Below are 22,734 nucleotides of genomic sequence, written 5' to 3' on the forward strand. Positions count from 1 at the left end.
TATTTCAGAAATACGTCATTATATATTGTAGGAATACGTCAATCTAAACCACGTCATATTCCTGACTAATGTATTTGGAGTACAAAGGTCCCATAGTACAGGAATGCTGACAACGAGGATGTATCATTACCGGGTTTCTTAGAAAAGTGTGTTTCATATGGGTACCATTGATTGTATCGGAATATGTTTTCTATACAGTGAAATTCATGCCGAATTCTTTGCAATTTATAATTGAAATCAACTGATTTATCACCTATTGTCAAAGTTTACTCTTCAATGATATTGTAAATAGTAACAGTAACAAACCCTCTCTACATGCATCATGCGACACTGATGGGTAATTTTTTTACCAACCATTGGGATTTATACACCGTGTTTGTTTTGAAAGCCGTTAATATTAAAGGTGCATTCGGGAATTTAAGCTCGGGAGCTTAAATTAAGTTACGTTCACAAAGGCACCGGTATTCTAATTAGCTATGAATTCAATAAAAATCACCGTGTATACAATTGATATTTATTAACAACTTTATTTATAACAGAACATAATTACAGGTTATGCTATCACTTTCGAGATCATTTATATTTGTTTCACGTTTAATTTTTGACGTCGCTGTAAAATAGCAACAGTCATAAACTAGCAGACCTACATACACGCAACTACCTATAAGTTATAAATACTATTCTATTCCGTCTCTAGAATCCCCGTAACCTATTTTCCTTTATTACTGTTAACATTATAATATTCATAATTTACTAACCAGAAAGTACCTGTACTGTTTCTCGTTTGTTACTTTACTTTATAGTACAATACACCTTATAGTACAATATACCTTGTAATTTAAAAAATCCTACGGTTGTTCTCAATATCTTCTTATAATATATTTGGGATCAGCCCTCCTTGTACGTTTACGCCACAATGTACGGTTTTGTGTTGTCTCCGTATCTACCTCCACCAATTTCAGGTCCTTTTTAATGGTCTGAGTCCAAGTCGCGGGAGGTCGGCCTGAACCTCTTTCCCCCCCCTGAATTGTCATTTCACTCCTCGTCATGTGGTCTTCATTTCTTCTCATGACATGCCCATACCATCTTAGGCAGTTTTCACGGAGTTTGTCTTCGATTTTAGCGACTTTGAAGGTTCCTCTTATGTATTCGTTTCTAATCTTATCCATCTTAGAAACTCCACCAGCCCAGTGTGGCATTTTCATCTCTGTCGTATGCAGTTACTGTTCATCTGCCTTTTTCGATGGCCAGCACTCAGAACCATACAGAAGAGCGGGTCTTATTGCTTGTTTGTACACTTTGCCTTTGGTTTTTATTGGCATTCGGGGGCACAGAGGACGCCAGTCATGAAGCGCCATTTCATCCATGCTGTAGTGATTCTACTCTGTATATCTTCTGCGGTGCTATCATTAGGTGCTACTACAGTACAGATCCGAGATATTTGAATTTATCCACTCTCTTTAGTTGGACTCCGCCGTACGGTTGTTCTCAATATTTAGTACAAAATATACAAACTTTTTGGATAGTTTCTTACCTCAGAATCTGAAAAATCTGCAAATAAGTATAGTCCAAAACAAAATGAAAACTTTGCCTATTCCATTTTGTTACATAATTTTGCATTGTGCCAAATCGTTTATATCTATGCACTAGACACGTTTTCCTGTCACGGGTGGTTTCGCAACGGTGACAGTGACCTTTCCTTCCCGAAATGTGTCAAGACCGGCGCTTGCGCAGCCTTTGTCTCGCTTCTGCGCAGCGCAACCGCAACCTCCGGGCTAGGTTGGGATTTAACATTCCAAAAAATTGGCCAAGTGCGAGTCGGACTCGCGCACGAAGGGTTCCGTACCATTATTTATAAAAACGGCAAAAAAATTATGTTTGTTGTATGGGAGCCCCCCTTAAATATTTATTTTATTCGGTTTTTAGTATTTGTTGTTATAGCGGCAACAGAAATATGTATATCATCTGTGTGTGTGTGTGTGTGTTCATTAAGTACATATTTTACGACCGATATGTATTTTTAAGGTTTCGAGCATTTGTGTGTATATTGTACATTTTAGTCGTTTTTTATTTTTTATTTTTTGTTATTTTACTTTGTTACGTATTGCAATTTAATGGATGACTGTCATTGGCCTTCTTTTATGTAAGCATTTATATGTTTAGTTATATTTACGGCTGTTGTTATCCTGAATACCAATAAAATAAAATAAATAAATAAATAAAATTTCAACTGTCTAACTATCACGGTTCATGAGATACAGCCTGGTGACAGACGGACTGACGGACGGACAGCGAAGTCTCAGTAATAGGGTCCCGTTTGACCCTTTGGGTACGGAACCCTAAAAAACTACTTTCCTTGTAAATTTATGTTTTAATAAAGTATATAAAAATATAAGTTAATAACTCGTAAAAGTTACAAGCTCCGCTTTTAAATTTATTTATGGCGGACATATTTCGTAGTTAATTTTCTTAAATAATGTACTTGGCTGATTTAAACAGTGCTTAGAAAATACAAGGTAATATGGCTGGGTTTATTACCGTAAGTGGCCATAGAAAAGAATTTTCTTCTTGCAAAGTTGTCAGAATTGACGTACACAGTTGACAGACAAACAAAAGACATCAGAAGGTTGCGCGTGCGTCACTTGCGCTCTTGACACAGCAGTTGTAGCGTGGTAACTGTAATTTGCGTAATTTGACTATTTGGTTGTAGGTTTGACCATACTATTTATAGAACCATAGAGAAATAGGTATGCCTAAAGGGCTCACTCCAAATATCAGTTTTCTTACTAAATAAATGCCTGATAAGTTATATGGGAGGTATGATAAAAAGTATTATTAATAAGTTGTAAACTTAACGCTTAAATGTTATTACAAATAAGTTTTTGCAAAGATCGATCAAAACTCATTTTAAATAAGATTTTATCGATGTAAGGAGTGAGTGCTCTAATAGAACTGAACAGCTCAACCATTAAGAGTTTCTCACAATACAACATTTTTCATTATATTAAAAAAAACATGCAATAGACAAATAAAAACTTTGGATTATTTTCGAGTATAAGTAGTTAAAAAAAGAAGAAATTTAAGTATAAGTCGACACCTTTGCCAAAATTCAAAGCTAAGATGAAGATAATAATATAATTTCCCAGTATTATAGGATAGTTATCGTGAAATCAATATCCTTTTATTAAAATTACCCCCTTATTTATAAATCTTTATAAGCCTCAATTAGTGTACATATGTTTTATCACTTTCTTACAAATATGTACATAAGCACGACAGACTAAGACAAGCGATTAAATAGCTAATTGAGGTTTGTAGCGCGTTTATGAATATAGTTCGTGTCATCCACGATGACGCAGATTTGTCAAATCTAACCTTTAATAACATGACAATACGAGTCAAGGCGCGCATCTTCGTGAATTACACGATCTATAACTATTTAAATAAATAATATTTTCCTACAGTTAAATTACCTACTACACATTGGAAAGCGGTTGGATTTCCAAAACGTAAAGAGTCACGAGAGCAACTTGCCAACTTCATGTTTGTGATGGTCACATGCTTGAAGCCTTGATAAAAGCACATGTGTGTTTGTATTTATAATATAACGTGCAAGTGCGGAAGGTTTCATTTAGCTCAAAGACGCTAAGTACGTCACGCGCGGTCTTGACACGCACCTGCTTGACCGACCTTCCGACAATGCCTGGCCAAGTGTGAGTCGGAACTGCGAACCGAGAATTCCGACTCTTTGTCCCATCGATATAACATTTGTAACTTTCGCATTTAGAACACATATTTAATCATAAGTTTTAGCGGATCAATCGTGTATTTATTTTGTTTACCTTTTATTTACAACATTTAGGTGTAGGTTACAGTGGTCTTGTTCGTGGATGACTGATGTGCTAGCAAAATGTCAAAATAGAGATTTGTGAAACTACCCGATGAAAGTCTTAGCTGAATAAGTTGGGGGTAGACATCATAAATTCGTGTGGTGGGTGGTTTAGCGGGGTAACGACCGCATGCGTCCGGTCCGCGGCCTAGAGTGCCCACTGATTACCAGTTCGCCGGACGATATCGGCCTATCAGTTATTCACGATTGTCAGCTTTTGCGAATGACTCACAGGCTGATATCGTCCGGCGAACTGGTAATCAGTGGGCCCTTTAACCTGCGTCGAAACGTCGGAAAAGGGAAACAAAGACGAAGAAGAAGCGAAAGACCTGCTAAAAAATATGATTATATTTCTATGTTCATCTATCTATCGAAAGTTATGGACCGCTAGGTTTGAAAAATGCTTCAAAAATAAACCAAGTGCTGCCTAATTTCGGCTAGTGCTGAAAGTTTTATATCCATCTCAAAAAGTTCTTCTCGTAATCAATTACTCTTACTTTGATTTTATGTTCCAAAAACGATTTTAATATTCTTTTTTGAATCAATTTTTTTTTAAAGATGACTTATGTTTATTTGTACATACACATATGCGCTTTATACTTATTACAACACCAATATATAATAATAGTAATAGTATACTTTGAACGTCTACCAAAAACAAAAATTATCAACGAAAGTGGCAAAGTCTGTACATAATTATCTCGTGCAAATAATTGCTATAATATTTTTTGATCAAATTGATTAATTACTTAAGTACATAATACATAAACATAATGAAAGTGTCATCAACACTTTTCTTATTTTTTTTTTATCATTAACTTATAAACAACTTTACTTATCTTGTACGAAGTTGTAAATTATGTTTATTAATAAAACAAATAAATATATCAATATAATGCTCTATTTTCCTGAGATTTCTGATATCGAAGTGTGTTTTCGTTGTTAGCAATCACCACAATCTAGATCAAAAACTAGTTAAGCCGTAATGCCTGGAACCGGTTGCTGGTGGCAGTTATAATTAACTTTGACACGGATAGGTTCAGCTGTGTCTGTATTACTTCCTTTCACATGGCAATAACTTCAATATTTTGTTACAACTCAAGAAGAATGTGATCAACCGCTTCTTATACAAATATAGTCCTTATTTTTCCTTTCCGAATATTGCCATTTTTTCCCAAAAATATATTCTTTCGTAAGTACTTACCTAAGACATAGACAAAGGTATAACTTTTCGACATATTTTCTGAAGTTTTAGAAGCAAATTACACCACTTATGGATTCGATTGGTACATAAAATAGTATGATGTCCGTGAATATTGTTTAATAAAAAGCAATAAACTATATCGTTTAAAAACAAAACATATTTTTGTACCGACGTACATACATACAATTTTTTTTTTCATACCAATCGTTTAGGAGTTTGGGAAAAAATGTTTGGGAGTTGTACGTGCAATCGCAACGGCCTGTAAACTACACACACAGATAATTAAACCGCCAACACAACATTACAGCAATAGAAATGTGCACCACAGAGAACCATTAAAACTTATCTCCAACATCAAAGTGTTTGCGTCAAAGCAATAAAAACCATCAAAGAGTACACCTTCAATGCTTTACACAAACTGTAGTTAAGAAATGTAAAGGAAATGGCAAGATAAATTGTCACAAGATTATAGAAAAATACTGGGATTAAAATGGATTCTAGATTCTAGGTATTTTCTTAATATAGCATTAATAATAATGACTTGGATATATCATAATACATATTTACCATAATGTTAAAATATCTGGATTCCTACTGGTCTATTGCTTGTCAAATAGAACCGTACCCTCAAATAAAATAAAACAGACTTTGAGCTTTGGTATTTTCGTTTGTGACGATTTAGCTTCTAAGTGAAAAAGACTGAAGTAATTAAAAAAAGACCACTCAAAAGTATTTTACTCAAAATCGTTAGAATAAGTAAACCCTCGCGGCGTAGTACGGCAGTATTAAGTTGACCACTAGACTCAGTGACGTCCGTTCTAGCGGTCAACCACATGAGGATTAGATAGCCACTATCGTTGAGCGACACGGAGATTATAGAAATCCCCCTTGTGGAATGCCTGGAAACAGGAAATTCCCTGTGGAAACAGTTAACTGTTATAATAATTATTGACATTGTAAAAACAATTATCCCCACCGGTCCTGGTCGTATGAAACCAAGGAATGAATTTTCTTTATTTGTAACTTCCATCTCAGTACTTGTTTCCAGTTTGAGTGGGCGAGCACTGAATTTAAAAAAAATATTATCAGCGTACATAGAAATAAATCCACTAACTTTTGTTGAACTATACTCAAGCTTACTTTTGTTAAACTTCATTCCAAAATTGTAAGATTAATTCAACAATGTTACCTAAAAAGTTTAACAAAAGTTAACTTTTGTGATAGATTAAACAACGTTGCTTCAAGCATACCGCACCTGTTTTTGTGAAACCAAATACTCTCATAATCCAAATAAATTGGGATAAGATTTGGTTTGAAACAAGAGAAACAGAATGCATCCGTATATTCTCCAAGTTGGCTTTTCGACCTGCTACACAAAATCGGCACAATTGTGAACGTCAGTGTTAGCCGAAACGTAAATGCAATTGACCAGGTACCATTACAAATTGAACCGTAAACCGTAACAGACCGACCGTTCGTACGTTTACGGATCAATTTGTAATGGTTAATGGTCAATTGCAATTAAATTTCGGCCAACACTGATGAACTTGTCAAATCTGTGAGATTAATTTAGGCATATGATAAAATTGTTAGATTTTCTGCGAACCGTACACACATGGTAACAGACAACGTTAGATTCCCTCAGAAACTACGATGTAATCAAGCCTTTATGACGGCAGGCCGTACTCTTGTTTTCATCCTTAAAAACGTGCAGGAGATTAAACATCCTCAGCGTCATTATGTAATTGTCCAGGATAGGCGATGCATCGGTTCTCACACACTTAATGGCTTATCTGCAGATAATAGATGTTATTGTTGTCTCTGTTTTTATGCAAACGGTAGATAATAGTATTTATATTTAGACTTAATTACTGCATTGTTTGTTGTATTTTTCTACCTATCACACTGCATCATCTACTGAAGCAGTGAAAGAAATCTACATTTGAGAAAGCTTGATTGCCAAAGCGTCCGAGGAAGCACTGTTTTGACGTTAAGAGTCCTTAATTCCTACTGTCAACTCATTTTATCCTTAATGGCTCTTCTATACTGAATCTGCCGAATCCCGCACCGGAACAGGCGGCGCAACACAAAACAACGTTGTCAGAATGATTTTAAGATTTTTATTATTGTACAGTCAGCATCTATAGCGGATGAAACAACGCGCCAAAAGTATCTGATATTCTGGATAACTTTTCCAAATTTAGATAAATCTCAAAATTTACATATCTTTTACGATCTTAATTGTTCTACATTACATTTTGTTAAGCTGTTACAGAATGGTAGATACTTTTGAAACCTTGTTTGATCCTCTACTTTTGATGCTGACTGTACATATGTATGTTAGTTTGTAAGGTATGTATATAAGGGCCTTAGTTGCCTGTAAATAAATGATATTTAATTTAATTTAATTTATACGATGGCCCAGCTCTGGCGAGCGAGATGGCCATGCGATGGTTGAGAGCACGCACTATGGACTGGGCCACGTGTAGATGCGTACGCGCCATTGCTGGCTCACTACCTTTGATGTGCGGACGAAAAACCGACAGCGTGGCCATCCTATCGCCATCCCGCCGCGCCATAAGCCATCCGACACCACTACTCTCTCCACGCGCTGGCCCATCTTAGTGGACCAGTACGATGACCCAACGTGTAGAAGAGCTATAAAGTGTTAGAGACGCATTAGTTTTAGGTACCTTTGAAACTGAAATAAGGGTACGGTGACTGTTTTCCATCAGACGGACCTAAACCGGGCTACGGTCGTAGTCTTAAAAATACACCATACAAGGTGTAAAGTGGATGAGTAGAAATCTTTTCATGAGCAAGGGTAAAGCACTGCCCCTAAACTGCAGGTAATTTGTCTACTCTCAACAATTTGTCTATCTATGTTCAACAGTGGGTAAAAAGGATGGTTATTAAATTATTGATGATTATCTTTTATTGGCCCTGACTTAAGTTTCTTGGACTTCTGCCATTTGCAATCATGAGTAGCGGAAGTCTTCTATGCCTATAAATTACTGCCGCCATTTGACTTAGTCATATCTCGTTTGCTTTTAGTTAAAGAATCGCAATACTTAGATCGTCATTCAATCAGGTGATCAGTTTTAATTGTAGGTATACAACTTATAACGAAGTAAGTAAATGGCGGGGCATGTACTAACAAAAACAAGTAAAAAAAACATTAAAAGTTACATTGACAAATATCGGAAAACATCATCCAGCTGTTTGATGACAAAATCGTCTTGACGTGGCTTGGTTATGTATGTCTATCGTTTTTGCTTGTTGCTTATGACATCGGCGAAATGTCAAGTTATTGTGTCATACACGACTAATATGTAATATCTTAACTACGTCACAATCATCCTGTAATTTTATTCAGAGATACTCTTATTCGTAAGTCGCATTTTTTCTATGTATACTTCTCGCGTAGAATGATGGCCGCCATAACAGTACCTTCATCCCTTTTAGTTGAGTTTTATTTTAAAAACAATTGATGAAATATTTTTTTACAAAAATTTTATTGCTTAAATGTTACATTTCTAAAAATTTATGTGCTAAACTTCCAAAGAATGTACTCAATATAAAAATTAACTGTCATAGCGTCATCATCATCCGACGCGAGAGGTAAGTTTGACTGTTCTCACCTTTAGTGATTACGAGTAATAAGTACGTAAGTACCTACGAGTAAACAGCAATAATACCTCTCTTGCACTATCAAAAACCTTGGTTATGCGATAAAAAGGAATTAACACGCGACGATCTACATACCTTGAATCGCATGTCTATATATAGCCCGACGTGCGACAGGTAGGTAAAACGTGTTACGTATTGGTTGGGTCATTAGCCTGCAAATGGGGTAGGTGTGACGTAAACAGTTATGCACTTATAGATCTGCTGTTAATACATTTTTAAGTGAGTGACAAAAAAAAAAAAATTATGTGGAACATCATATACAATAGAAATAATTAGAAGTGTTGGAAGGAAAAGATTAATTAAATAAAATATAATTAATGACTTTTTTTAAAATCCGCTAATTGGGCGCTTACACGGATGGAGCGGGTGAGCGGGTTGACGAAAAATAGTATGAGCAACGCTAACTGGCGATGGCGTAGACGCGTGTGACGGATTTTACGTACAATGGCAGCCGCGTGCGTGCGCCCGCGCCAGCTAGCGGACGCCTTGAATATGCAGTTGAATCTACATATTCCAGATCCAGAGCCGTAAATATAAAAAAATTGTGTCTTGATTTAAAACTGAGAAATAATAGATAGTTAAATTAGTAATGGATTGAGTAAGTACCACTTCTAGTCGAGACTGAAATCAGTCATATTTAATACTCTATACTCGTTTAAAATATGGGAAAATCACACATCGGGTATTCCTTTCAACCATATTATAGTTTAGTGCCCATTTAAAATGCGGAAAACCGGTAATCGGATAATAAAAAAATATCTATGCCTAATATATGTACAGTTCAATGTTCGTCACGGTGCATAAACTGACGTACATAAACAAACGCTAGTTCTGGAAACCTCTATAGTCAGCAATTAAACTACAGTGGGAACTGGGCCGTAAACATGTCCTGGAAAAACATTATTATTCATTTTAACTGTTTCATGTATGCAGAGGAAATATTAAACGATATTATAACGACGCGATAATTAAATGTGGTTTTCCTGAAGCCATTGTATTTTTATTTTACTTTTTACTGATGTAAAAATATTGAGGTAATTGCATGAACAAGTTGCGGATTACGAGTAGGTATTATAAATGTGGCGTCCGTGGATAATTAAGAAAATCGCTTTCTCGAGCTTCTTATTATTGATATATTAGATAAACGTTACAGCAACTTATGCTTAGTACAAGAACAAGCAAACAAGTACTAAGCATAAGCTCAAAACAACGATTATCTACAAATACATTCATCATTCGATCATCAATCACGATAAATAAAAATGACTACATTAAATTGGTATTAAGCCAGGCATTGAATGCTTAAAAAAGGTTATAGAGGGAAATGCTTGGAACACAATTTTTGACTTCGTAAGTCCTTAAGCCGTGAGGGAGAGGAGAGTTTGAAGGTTCCATTTTTTGGTTTTTATATTATATCTCGGAAACTGTGCGTCTTAGCGACATGGCCACTTACACAAAATGAAAGTTGATTAAATTTGTTACAAGTTTTATATAGTCAAGTTTTTCGATATCTTGTATGGTTTTAAAGATATCCGCTCTTGAAAGTTTATATAGGACTCTCAATGTTATCTTGATATCTACATCAGTGAAGCTGCTAGGCCGTGTTTGGTATCGTTTTCGTATAAATCGGAAGTGCTGAATTCATTTATGGTATCACATTGACAACACTCCGAAGAAAAACTAAATTTAAAAATAAATATTTATGTGCTTTGGTTTCCTTGCACCTTAATTTCATTTTAATAGCGAATCATGTCAGACTAAAAAAATATATTAAAAATATTGCCTATGAGTTATTCCTGACTGGCGTTACAGACTTACAGAAGATGTACAGCGCTATTTTAGTGCACTCATATCAATGCAATATTTCAAATAACAACGGATTTTAGTTATGATCCGAATCGCCTCGACGAACATCGTACGATTCTACGTAATATGCTTTACGTAGGTTATTATCCCATTTTTTCTCACTGTGGCGTAGTATCCATATAAGACTATGTTTAATATACATAAATGTTTAATAATCAAAATCATCTCAACGTAAGGTGAATACATGATGTAACGTATTGCGACCTTAGAATTGCTAAACGAAATTTATTTATTTATTGCTATTATATAAACGTCATGAAGAAAATCACGTGTCAGAGTAGAAGTGAATCTATTATGTTAAATAATAACTGGAGGACATTTAACAGTAGAAAAGTCATCAACTTTATGTGTCTCATGGCGCATAACTGTTCATTCTTATATGGAGTAGCTGCCACGTAAAATGTTTGTAAAGATTTTTTGAAGTTTAGGTCATAATTTATTTACATACTTGTGTAACACTTAAGTAATACCTATATATACGGTAAAATATATTTCTTCAATAAGGTATTTTTTTAATTCAATCTAACTAAATTAAAATAAATATATAAATATTATAAGACATTGTTACACAAATTAACTAAGTCCCACAGTAAGCTCAATAAGGCTTGTGTTGCGGGTATTTAGACAACGATATATATAACATATAAATATTTATACGTAAATACATAGAAAACACCCATGACCCAGGAACAAATATCTGTGCTCATTACACAAATAAATACCCTTACAAGGACTTGAACCCGGGACCATCGGCGTCATAGGCAGGGTCACTACACACCACTGACCTGGTCAGGTCGTCACCAAAAAATACGTAAACTGTCATAGGGACCATTATTCGACACGAGAGTTATAGCGATGCGTAGAACAAACGCCATTTCTGTGTCTTTAATTCTTTTAGGTATTTCGGTATGTTAGTTTTTTGCCGTCCTGAAAAACTACTTTAAACCTGAGCCACAAACCAAGCTAATCCTTTTTTATCTTAGCCAAAACTCCATTACAGAGTATCATATTTTATCCCACGTATCAGACGTCATTCTTTTAGTCATGTTTTTAAATTATAATAAAAAATATGATAAAAGATAGCGCGTGCAGGGAAATACGAAATGCCAATTTCAAATTCTAATAAATAATGGTGGTAAATGATAGCGCGCGCAGGGAACTACAAAGTGCCAATAGCTCAACAAATTTTCGCATCGCGTAAACTCCACTGTAAAACTATGACATAGTATCGTCATTTACTTAGAACATGGACCGCCCTCTAACTGGTATCCACCAATACGTTGACGTCCCGCCATTGACGTCACATGCGCTTGCGGTTCGCTACTGACTCAGTTTGTTGCTTTATATTACCAACACTATGGTTGCAGCATTCAGTCCGTGTTTACTTAGTGCGTGATATACACGTGCTTTTTTGTAAATTGTGTAATTTGTGCAAAATGTACGTCGCCGATATTTGTGTCAATATTGAGGATTTCATGGATGTGGTGTACTGTGCTTACGTGAAGAGCCATAGTCCGAGTAAGGTTTGTGATAGTTGTGTAATTGTGTATTGTTAATGTGTAAATTTCTTTTTTTAAAGTAGTTTTTGTATTAAGAAATAAAAATAGGTATCTGAATACCTTATATCGAAAATGTTATTTTAGACGTAGGCATTAGTTAAAAGATATCTGATAATGGAAAACTTTATAATAACTAACTTATTATAGGGTCAAGTACCTTGCAGCCTCTTTATTACTTTTTAGAATATAATATAAAATAAATCGACTGTATTAAGATGTTCAAACAATGATTACTCTTTAATAAATCACTAACTTAAAGTGGATTGAAGTGAGTGTGATATATACTTAAATAGAGTAATTATATTTGCTAAGGGTAGGTACATGTATTCAGCATTTAATTAACATATTGTACACAAGCACTGACGATAATGACATAATTATTGAGACATTTTTCCGCATTTTGTACCCATATAACGTATAGTTGTATTAATTATTTAGGTATATACGTACATATTTACCCTTATACCTATACATGACCGCATTTAGAACCAACATATCTGCAGTTTTACCGAAACCACATCCTGCGGGAAAAGTTATTGAGTTTTGTTATATGAATTAAAATAGGTCAGTCAGGAAAATATCGGAATTAACCCTTAATCTCGCATTCAAGGTGGAAGGCGGTGAGTTCAAATTCCACTGACGCTTCTTCTTCTTAGTCATTTCACTCTTGACAGAGCGGTCGTGGTCGTCGTCGGATGGTGACGTGCTTCACACACGCCGCCATTCTTCTCTGTTGGCTGCCTTCCTGGCACATTTGTGTATCAAGCAATCCACTGCTGCTTAGGGGGCGGGGGGTTGCTTAGGTTATACCTAGTATTTTGTATATTTAAAGATTTCCTAAGGGTTAGCATATCGTGTTTTCATTAGGTAGAGTCGTACAATCAGCATCAATACTAAAGGATGAAACAACGCACCAAAAGTATCTACCACCCTGGAATACTTTTCCAACTAGAGGTATATGTCTACATAACGCGGTCATAGGTAATACTACTATTGCAGTCTATTTTTTCTACATATGGAAATGTAACTATTTTAGTACCTACTTTTGATGCATACATTATGTTTGATGCTAACTGTACGAACCGAAGCCATTATGTCCTATCTTCATATTAGGTATTCCATACCGCCGAAAAGAATTTAAGGTTTTTAGGTATCAGGTATCACATATCGGTAATTTTCAAAACTTATCTACTCAAGCTTTTTCGTTCATAGCAGCATTTTGCAAAAAGGAGTAGGTAACTAGGTTGGCTAATTTCTTTAATTACTAGGGTAAGAGTGAGAGGAAAATCTTAAGTATACAACATTGGAGGTATTTAGAATCGAGAGCTACAGGGATCTCCCTGTAGCTCTCGATTCTAAATACCTCCAATGTTGTATTGTTGTATGTTGTTTTGTAGGTAGATACCTATAAAAAGGATTTCGGATAGTGACCACCTGACCACGTACCCAAAGATGTAGCGTGGGAACAAGATAAAATGACTGTGTAGTTCTGATCGGATGAAGGAAGCGTGAAGCCTAACACTAAGCTAATACTTTTTCGGCTGATATTAAGATAGTGTTGTTTCACTTACTTAATACAGTTAGCCTTCGTCTCTAGATAGATGACAACTATCGAAATATTTTCTGGACTGGTTCTGTTATTATTCAAGTGTGGACACAGACGTTGACGCATGCAATATAAATAACTTAAGTACTGACTCCATCCTGAAACTCATCGTCATGCTCCGAAACATATTGACCTTTATGCAGCAGCATTCATGTTGTATTCGGCAACCTTGAAGATTTTCAGGCAATGTTACTGGACAAATAGTACCTACTGTGTACATTTTGTAGAGATATTATGGTAATAACAAAAAATATGATAATAACCGTTCCAACAGACTGTAGCTCTATATTTATTTCCTGTTCCTGATAAATAGTTATGAACTTCCACGGCAACGTTGCGGCGTAAAATATTTGTTGCCACATTATTTTTCATTTGAGCTGTTTAGTTGCTGGGTGTCTTGAAACCCATACAATATTTGGTTTCTACTTTTATTTCCGATATTTCATTAGGTTTTCTGATTCCATTTTACTATCCCAGATTTTACTATACATCCTTTTTTTAGAATTTTAGGATTGAACAGTTTTCAATATTAATATGCACTAGCAGAAAACAAAAGCTTTACATTCATACATAGTTGGTACATTACTTTTATCTGTCTATGTTGGAAACATTATAATCTACAACTTTTACAAGTAATTAGTTTTTTAGTACACGTGCGTACTAAACTATATTTTTTCTCTTTTCAGCAATCGGAAAGATGGCGTAAACTCCGAAACATTGTGCAGTGGACGCCGTTCTTCCAAACCTACAAAAAGCAGCGTTACCCTTGGGTGCAGCTAGCTGGCCACCAGGGGAACTTCAAGGCGGGGCCTGACCAGGGAACCATACTGAAGAAGCTATGTCCGCAAGAGGAGAGATGTTTTCAAGTAAGTTCTTTGGTTGAAATGAGACTGTCTTCGAGTGCGGGTTCTTTCTGACTGACCATCCCATTTTTATCGGGTGCAGGTGTATACGTCTTACTATAGTAACTTTCACACGAGCATTCTGTTTGCGGGATACTGCAAATAGAATTCTCGTGTTAACGTTCCGTCAGTTACGTGTCAATGCTGAAACTTACGCATATACAATAAAATTCGTAGAAAGTGCATTAAAATCAGTCAGGCTCCCTAATACATATCAGCTTTTGACGTGTTTGCTTAACTTATACTTATCACTTAATAAAGTTAAAAAATAACCCGGTATAATCTTACTCACGACATACTATCGCGGCTCACTCGTGCTATGTAAAAGGACAATATACAGCCTTAAGTAAGATATAAGGAAGATTTGGAGATTACTCAGTGGAACCGCATGACTAAGTCATGAATGAGATTTCTAATTACTCCTTAACTGATGCCATTCTTTTGTTTCAAAAGTTGCTGTTAATTTTCCGCATGCAACCATATATGTGTTACAACTACTAAGAATTATGACAAATGGTTTTCCAGTGTCACAGCCTCATTTTTCCTAATTTCTCTAGTCTTTGTGAGTCATATATGCGATCATGATCGGAAATCGCTATGTAGACGTGTTTTATTGCACGTAGTCTATCATTAAAATGTTTGTTATTTGGAATTCGCATAAGTGGATTCGAATCCTTATTTAGACTTAGAGCATAATTATTAATACTGTTGCCGCGTTTTTTATGATAATTATAATAGGTTCCATTCGAATCTTTTTGTCGTTTCATTATACAGTCTCATTCTATCGTAATACGTATTTCTTTGTTTAAGAAAATTCTTTATTTCTATCTTATCTTTATATATATCTTCTCGATAGCGTAATTATAGCTAAATCAATTCTTCACTACTATACCTAGTTATTCGTGTACAAAGTATAGGTTTTCTTCGTTTAGCATAAATTTATTGTTTTCACCACTTAATAATTATATAAATAGTTACCTCGGAGTACCCAAATCGTCACCCAGGGATATTCGTCACAGGGCCCACTTCTCGTTCCTTAGTCTGCTACCCTTTGTTTTCGAAATTACAGCTCTGCTGCTACTGCTCCCTACTGCCTTCACTTTTATTATGTGTCCTTTATTGTTTTTCTTACTTATGCGAATTAAAATTAAGAAGGATATTTTGAAAATCCTAAACCTTTACGCAGTTAAATGTTTAATCAATGTTCATTGACGCCATGGTTTTACCCAAGTACTTGGACTCTATATTGTTGACGAAAGATGATTTGCATAGTACGAAAAAACAATAAGAGTCAAACGTATGTATTACCTATAACAACTATCTATAGATACTACAAATTTCGAAACAGTCCTTCAAAACTTATCACCATTATACTCGTAATACCTACCTGATGCTAACCTAGCTAATATAAGTAGACAAAACATCGAGACTAAATATTTCTTAATTTGTTAATCTATTCGTAGCTATTTTTGGATAAATCTAACTGCAATTGACCAAAAATAGGAGGTATATGGCTCTAATTCCATGGGAATCAATTATGTTAAAATGGATTTAAGTTTCAACTGACCATTCCAGTTAGTCGATTGACGTCAGCTAGTGATAAATTGTTAGGCATGCGTCATAGATTACTTTATTTTTAATTACCAAACTATTTCGATAAAAAAGCAGTTCAACGACTGATTACTTTTTTGCTATTGTAAATAGTTTAGAGGGTCGTAAATTATTATAATTAACTATGATTAGCGTAGTTACAATCTGAATACAGTTATTTATATATTTTTAAGGCATACTCGTAGAGGCAGAAAGGCATAAGTTATGCCGCATAACATATGTGTATTAATAATAAAATAAGTAGGTACCTAATCTAAGTTATTACATGAGGACCTTAGAATTTTTTTTTTAACTGTATTTCCTAATCATAAGCCTATTTCCTCATTATATCAATACTAAAAGTTATAAATAAAACAGATTCTATATATAGATTTTCACGTTATAAAGAATTACAGGGTATTTCAGGTGATAAGATCTGGAAAAATTTAATGACATGAAAAAAGTTAAAGGAGATTTGCTGGAGTAAATTAAGTGTATTTAGCTTGGTTAGTGATTTGATTTGCTAAATGATGGTCATCTTCCCTTCCCTCACTGTCTGTACGGTGAATAAGATTTTATAAGTTAACAATTTCCTCTTACAAATAAACACTAAACTCTCAATATGTGATTTGGACCGGAGGTTCCTGATTTGTGTTTTGTTTGTTTTAGTTGCTGATGAAAGACATTCTTCGGCCGTTCGTCCCGGAATACAAGGGCCAAGTCACGTGCGACGATGGAGAACGTATCCTTTTCGATAAAAACAAAAACAATTATTGCCTGGCAAACCGAATTTGTCAGTAAAAAAGAACAAAGAAAACTATCAAATCTCATCTCTTTCTTTTAGGCGCTATTATAAGACAAAGTACTAGCGTAAGGCAAAGACAATATGATTCTCTCTGTCTATATTGAAATGAGACAATCGCTGGCAAAACTATATAAAATATATTAAGAAATACAGCAATAAAATAGGTTTAGTATAACTTCGATTTTAATTTTCAGTTAGTCAAATTATTGCATCGGGTATGTTTGTGGCAGCTCGCACGGATAGTTTTCAGACTATATTACGGAAAAATATAGTCTCATTACTAAGTCGTGTGAGATGTAGTCCCAACAGCATTCTAAAGGAAATTGCTAATAGATTCGATTGTCCCATGTTAAAGCACTGGACCGAGCTAATTAAAAGTGTTGCGCAATTTATAATATAGATATATTATGTAGGTATATACAGGGTGATTCAGGAGACGTGAGCAGGATCAAGCTTGAGCATTCAGTAAGTTATAAGCAACTGTTTCGTACCAGTATTTGTGAGATTAACGTTCTTTTATTTTTTTACCGTTCAAAAAAAATGTTTTAATTTATTTACGCCATGTATGGGCACCCTCTTTGTTTTATCCATAACAAGTGACAAATTGAATGTCATCGGAGTCTGGTTACTTTTGAAAAATCGTATCTCACACAAGTGTGACATTTTGTTTTCTTCATAATCAAACTGCTGTCATAACGGTTAAAGAGGTTTTATCTTTCTTAATTAAGTGTTGTAGGGTGTCCATGATTGTAGATTATCAAATTTGTCCTTCCCAAAAAGTTAAATAACAGAAATAAAGCGAGATTGTTTTACTTAAATATGATGATGAACGGTTCATTAACATTTACTGATTGTGTAGGCTTAGTCCTGCTCACGTCTCATGAATCACCCTGTATATATATTGTAAATTGGCTCATCTTATTTAAATTATATTTATAAATACTAATACTAGGTTAAGATATTTTCTTGTTGTACTAACACTCTATGGATACATTGTTTGTCCGAAATAAAGAAAAAAAAAATTATTTATTAAAATTAAATTTAACTAAACTAATCCCCTATTAATAAAACTTAGCAAACCTATGTTAAATGTGTCCCTTTCTTTCAAACACGAATGTCAAAATAATGGATAAGGGCAAATGATTATTAAGCGCTTGTTAGACGTTACATACAAGCGTTTATAAATAACGGCAAAATCTGAGTTTTAACCGGTTAATTAATGCCAGGGATAGTTATCAGGATAATAATATCTAAAATCTGAGATAACTCCCACTATTTCATAACATTGTTAAGTACCTACTAATTATTATATTTAACAATGAACGAGAACACGTGGCGAAAAGTGATTAAACTCTGAGGTCAATGATGTAATCAAACGTAATTAGGTACTTTACCATACGACACGTGGTTCGCTGGAGAGATATGGGTATTTTGGGTATATTTTCGGCGCAGTTATAACTAATTCTGCCTTGTTTTTTAAAATAGATTAAACCTATAATGTCGAAATAATTTACGTTTGTTTTGCATTTTAAATATCGGCAATGGGAAGGATAAGTTAGCACTTACATTTCTATATGACCCTTAATGAATTTAGAATTAGTTAGGCAGGCTGATTCTCTCAAAATATCTTATCTACAATGTTGCAAACATGTACATTTTAACAATAATTAATTGCCTTGGTGGTTAGATTAGTCATGCTTGCTTGCTCAATACTCAATATTTTATTGCAAATTCACAAAGTAGTTGTAGGTAGGTAGGTTTATTCTTCAAGGATCTAATGCTCCCTGGTCTGCGATGCACACTTTGACTTTTTTTTATCGCTTTAGATCGATAGTGACAGCACTATTCCTTACCTACGATACAGGTACTTATATTACAGATTTCACATGCATGCACCAATCAATGTATTAAAAAGTTTATTTCCAGTGTGTGTGACCAATTACATAAATGAAAGCCAAAGTACTAGTCAGTATATAAAATATTTCTTAACCATCGACTATCAGTATATCTCCAACTCCAAGATCTGCTGAGCAACTTCGACTCCCCCTGTGTCATGGACTGCAAGATTGGAGTCAGGACATATTTAGAGGAGGAACTAGCTAAGGCCAAGGAAAAGACGAAGTTAAGAAAAGTAAGTATCTTTTATAAAGCGTAAATAGTTTCATTTTAAGGATTCCATACCTGCTAACATGCCAATCGTTACCGATCCGTAGCGAACAAAACGCAACTATCACTGTCGTACTAATAAGTTATAGAGAGAGAGAGAGAGAGAGAGAGAGGCGCTACACTACGGAGAGTTAACGATTGCCATGTTGGCTACGCGGGCTGAATGGTGCTAGACGGAATCCTAAATTACTATGCTTGCGCTGTTCGTCTTTCGGTAGAATTTTCCGAAAGTCCGCAGCAAGCTCGGTTCTCCATACAAACGGAGTTACGCTCTCATTTAAAAATGACTATCTAGGTTGCTCTGAAACTTTGCACATACAAAATGATAAGGTATATCTATGCCTGTAATAGTTTATGTAGCTTCAGATACCATAGTTAAAAAAATACAGCGAATTTAAGTTTTTCATACTAAACTTGTTTATGCTCTATTTAGTTTGCTTTATAGGCTGGAGCTATATTCACTTACAGGCATAGAGATATACCTCATGTCATGACACGTGCAAAGTTTAATCCAACACGTAGTTTCAAAATTAGAACGAAAGTCGATTTTTATTATTTTAGACTTCTTAAAAAATTAGAAAACAATTCCATATTTATGTCATAAAAATAAATCATAACCACGTTTAGGTTATTACATATTCAAAAATACAAATTGATACATTTAATTTTGAAATCAAGTAAATTAGTATCATTTGCATTCTACTTTGGGATCATCAAAGCGAAGTTTAATGTAGGTACCTACTTTATTTTAGTGTGGGATATTGCAAAAGATATTGTGGTAGCTAATATCAAATGAACATGATACATTACGATGAAACCATATCGACAGAAGAAACTTGTTTTTTTATTCTTAATTGTCAACCATTTCTCTTTATTGACCTTACGACAATTAAGACTAGATTATGACCAATGACGTCATGGTTCGTTGTTAATTTATATAAATAGCATCGCTATCACAACTGTTTATAAATAATAACGCCCTTTAAAGCCAATAACGATACGTCAGGCTAAAATGGTATAAACATCATAAACTAACAATCATTCTTTTGTTTCATTATAGACTTTAAATGATACAATCAATTCATTGACGTAAACATTAAATCACTTGAAATTAAGCAAATCGTTATCGCTAAATTCATAGTTTCGTAATCGCCGAGCTTATTAACTATGTTTTTATTATTATTATTCGAAACAAGTTTTAAAAGGGCAAATACATGTTGTTTAAATCGTTGATACGTACGAGTATATATGCATATGGCATGCTACTTTAATATTCTTGTATTTTATGTTTTTAACTTAATTTAACTGCATGATTTGTTGTTGCATGAAAGTGGTTTTAACTATCTTTTTAACCTAAACCTGATCTTTCTATTTCAGGATATGTATGAGAAAATGATTCAAATAGATCCCAAAGCGCCTTCTGAAGAGGAGCACAGAAGTAAAGGCGTCACGAAGCCCCGTTACATGATCTGGAGGGAGACCATCAGTTCCACTTCGACTCTCGGCTTCAGGATCGACGGCGTCAAGAAAGCTGACGGCACTAGCTCCAAAGACTTCAAGACTACTAAGTCCAGAGATCAGATCATGGAGGCGTTTAAGGAGTTTACCAGCAATTTTCCTAATGCCCCGGTAAGTTGCGTTTAAGAACTACCGATTTATTACGATTAAATTTTTTTGTCGCTTGCATATTATATTTGTGTGACCTTTTGTTGTTTATTGTATACCTTTAAAGTCAAATTCGTAATATGTATATCTTATCTTCTCTGAATATGTTAAGTGTGATAACTACATATAATGGCGAGCAATCATAATGAAACAAACTAGACTGCTTCTTATGGGTATGAATGACAGGGAATGGGCTCTATACATGTGTAATAGGTAGCCACCCTGACGTGTAGAGAAATAAGAAGTAAGCATAGAGTTAAAAAAAAATTACTTTGTTAATCCGCGAAAATATAACGTTATCTTTTGGCGGATTAGCAAAGTAATATTTTTTGTTTTAATTAATATGGATTTCCGCAAAGTAACGCCTGATTCTATTCGTTAAGCATAGAGTGCTCACTCCAATATCAGATTTGATACCAAAACGCTTATTATTTTCGTGGTCGACATTTAGCACCGAGTAGCAGAATTATCAGTACGGCTACTTGACACTATATATATATATTATATGTTTCAAGGTGTCACGCTCACGACTGTCGAATATATTATTTCTCAACAATTTACAACTAATATTACAAGCAGAAGGGGTTGAAAATAGAGTTCCGGTTAATCCGGTTATAATATTAACCGAAAATTGTTGCACATTAGACTTTTCGTTCATCGCAACATCTATTGTCAAGCACAAGTTCTTATTTCTCTATGCCTATACCAGTTGGGAACTTCATTTAAACTAAAGTTCTAGTCAAATGTATGCAGGTTTCGTCATTATAGTTTCCTCCGAAATCGAACAAAGCGTAATTTAAACTATTCTCGAGGTAGTATATTAATCTAAATCATTTAATTTTCCAGGCCAGATACTTGGAAAGGTTAAAGAGCATCCGCGCGACTCTGATCGAGTCCCACTTCTTTAGAACACACGAGCTGATCGGCAGCTCCCTACTCTTCGTTCACGACAAGCGGCGCGCATCCATTTGGATGATCGACTTCGCCAAAACTGTCCCAGTGCCCGACAACGTCAACATAGACCATAACTCCTCTTGGAAAGTAGGAAACCATGAAGATGGTTACCTCATCGGAATTGATAACCTCATATCAATATTTGAAACTATGATAAATGAGAATGAAACAAACACAGATCAGAGTATAGAAAAAACAGTCAGACAGGACAGTTTAGCAACTTGATGCTATTTGACTAAGTCTGTCTTTTAGACGTGACTTGTGCTGAGCACATTTTTGCAGTTTTGCATCGCGAGTGACATTCGCTTACCGAAGTTGTTTTACGTAAATTGTAATCAAAAGTGGACGTTACTGTTGTTTGTAAATATGACTTAAGTATTATGACCCTTCCGGTATTGTTGCTAAGACGTTTCAAATACTCATGCTTAGTTTAGGGACCCGCAATTTATTTTTATTGACAAATTTATTGTTTAGTCTGAACTGAATGTGGATTTTTTAATGTGTTAATGTATCATGATTCACGTAATAATTAGTTATTTATTTTGTTGTAAGTATCTACACTATATTAGTGTAATGACTAAATATATTTAGATTTATAGGTTACGTAAGACTAAGTAATCTGGAGATACAAATTAAAACATAATCACATATTTCCTTGTTTGAACTTCGCCTTTCTTCCTAATCATATAAAAATGAATAATAAAACCCCAAAGCGAAGCGATATATTTACTGTTAACATATAATTTGTTTTAACAGCTGAACTGGATACCCAGTGTACGTTTAATAGTATTAGTTTGTTAAACCGCTTAAAGTAGTTACTAGTTTCTATAAAATGTTT

At 34.7% G+C, this 22,734-nt stretch overlaps 1 protein-coding gene across 4 annotated transcripts in view; it reads left to right on the top strand.

Moving 5' to 3' along the window:
• Nucleotides 1-22,546, top strand: part of LOC133525836 (inositol-trisphosphate 3-kinase A) — a 186,034-nt gene extending 163,488 nt beyond the window's left edge. For all 4 annotated transcript variants that reach the window (XM_061862242.1, XM_061862244.1, XM_061862245.1 and 1 more), the window contains 5 exons: nt 14,501-14,680; nt 16,976-17,048; nt 19,115-19,242; nt 20,655-20,906; nt 21,789-22,546. In XM_061862242.1, coding sequence (XP_061718226.1) covers nt 14,501-14,680; nt 16,976-17,048; nt 19,115-19,242; nt 20,655-20,906; nt 21,789-22,121 — 966 coding nt within the window. In that variant the 3' untranslated portion in view covers nt 22,122-22,546. The remainder of the gene's footprint in view (nt 1-14,500; nt 14,681-16,975; nt 17,049-19,114; nt 19,243-20,654; nt 20,907-21,788) is intronic.
• Nucleotides 22,547-22,734: the final 188 nt, after the last annotated feature.

The sequence above is a fragment of the Cydia pomonella genome, chromosome 15 (genome assembly GCF_033807575.1).
Source record: "Cydia pomonella isolate Wapato2018A chromosome 15, ilCydPomo1, whole genome shotgun sequence".
In the NCBI taxonomy this organism is placed as follows: Eukaryota; Metazoa; Arthropoda; class Insecta; order Lepidoptera; family Tortricidae; genus Cydia; species Cydia pomonella.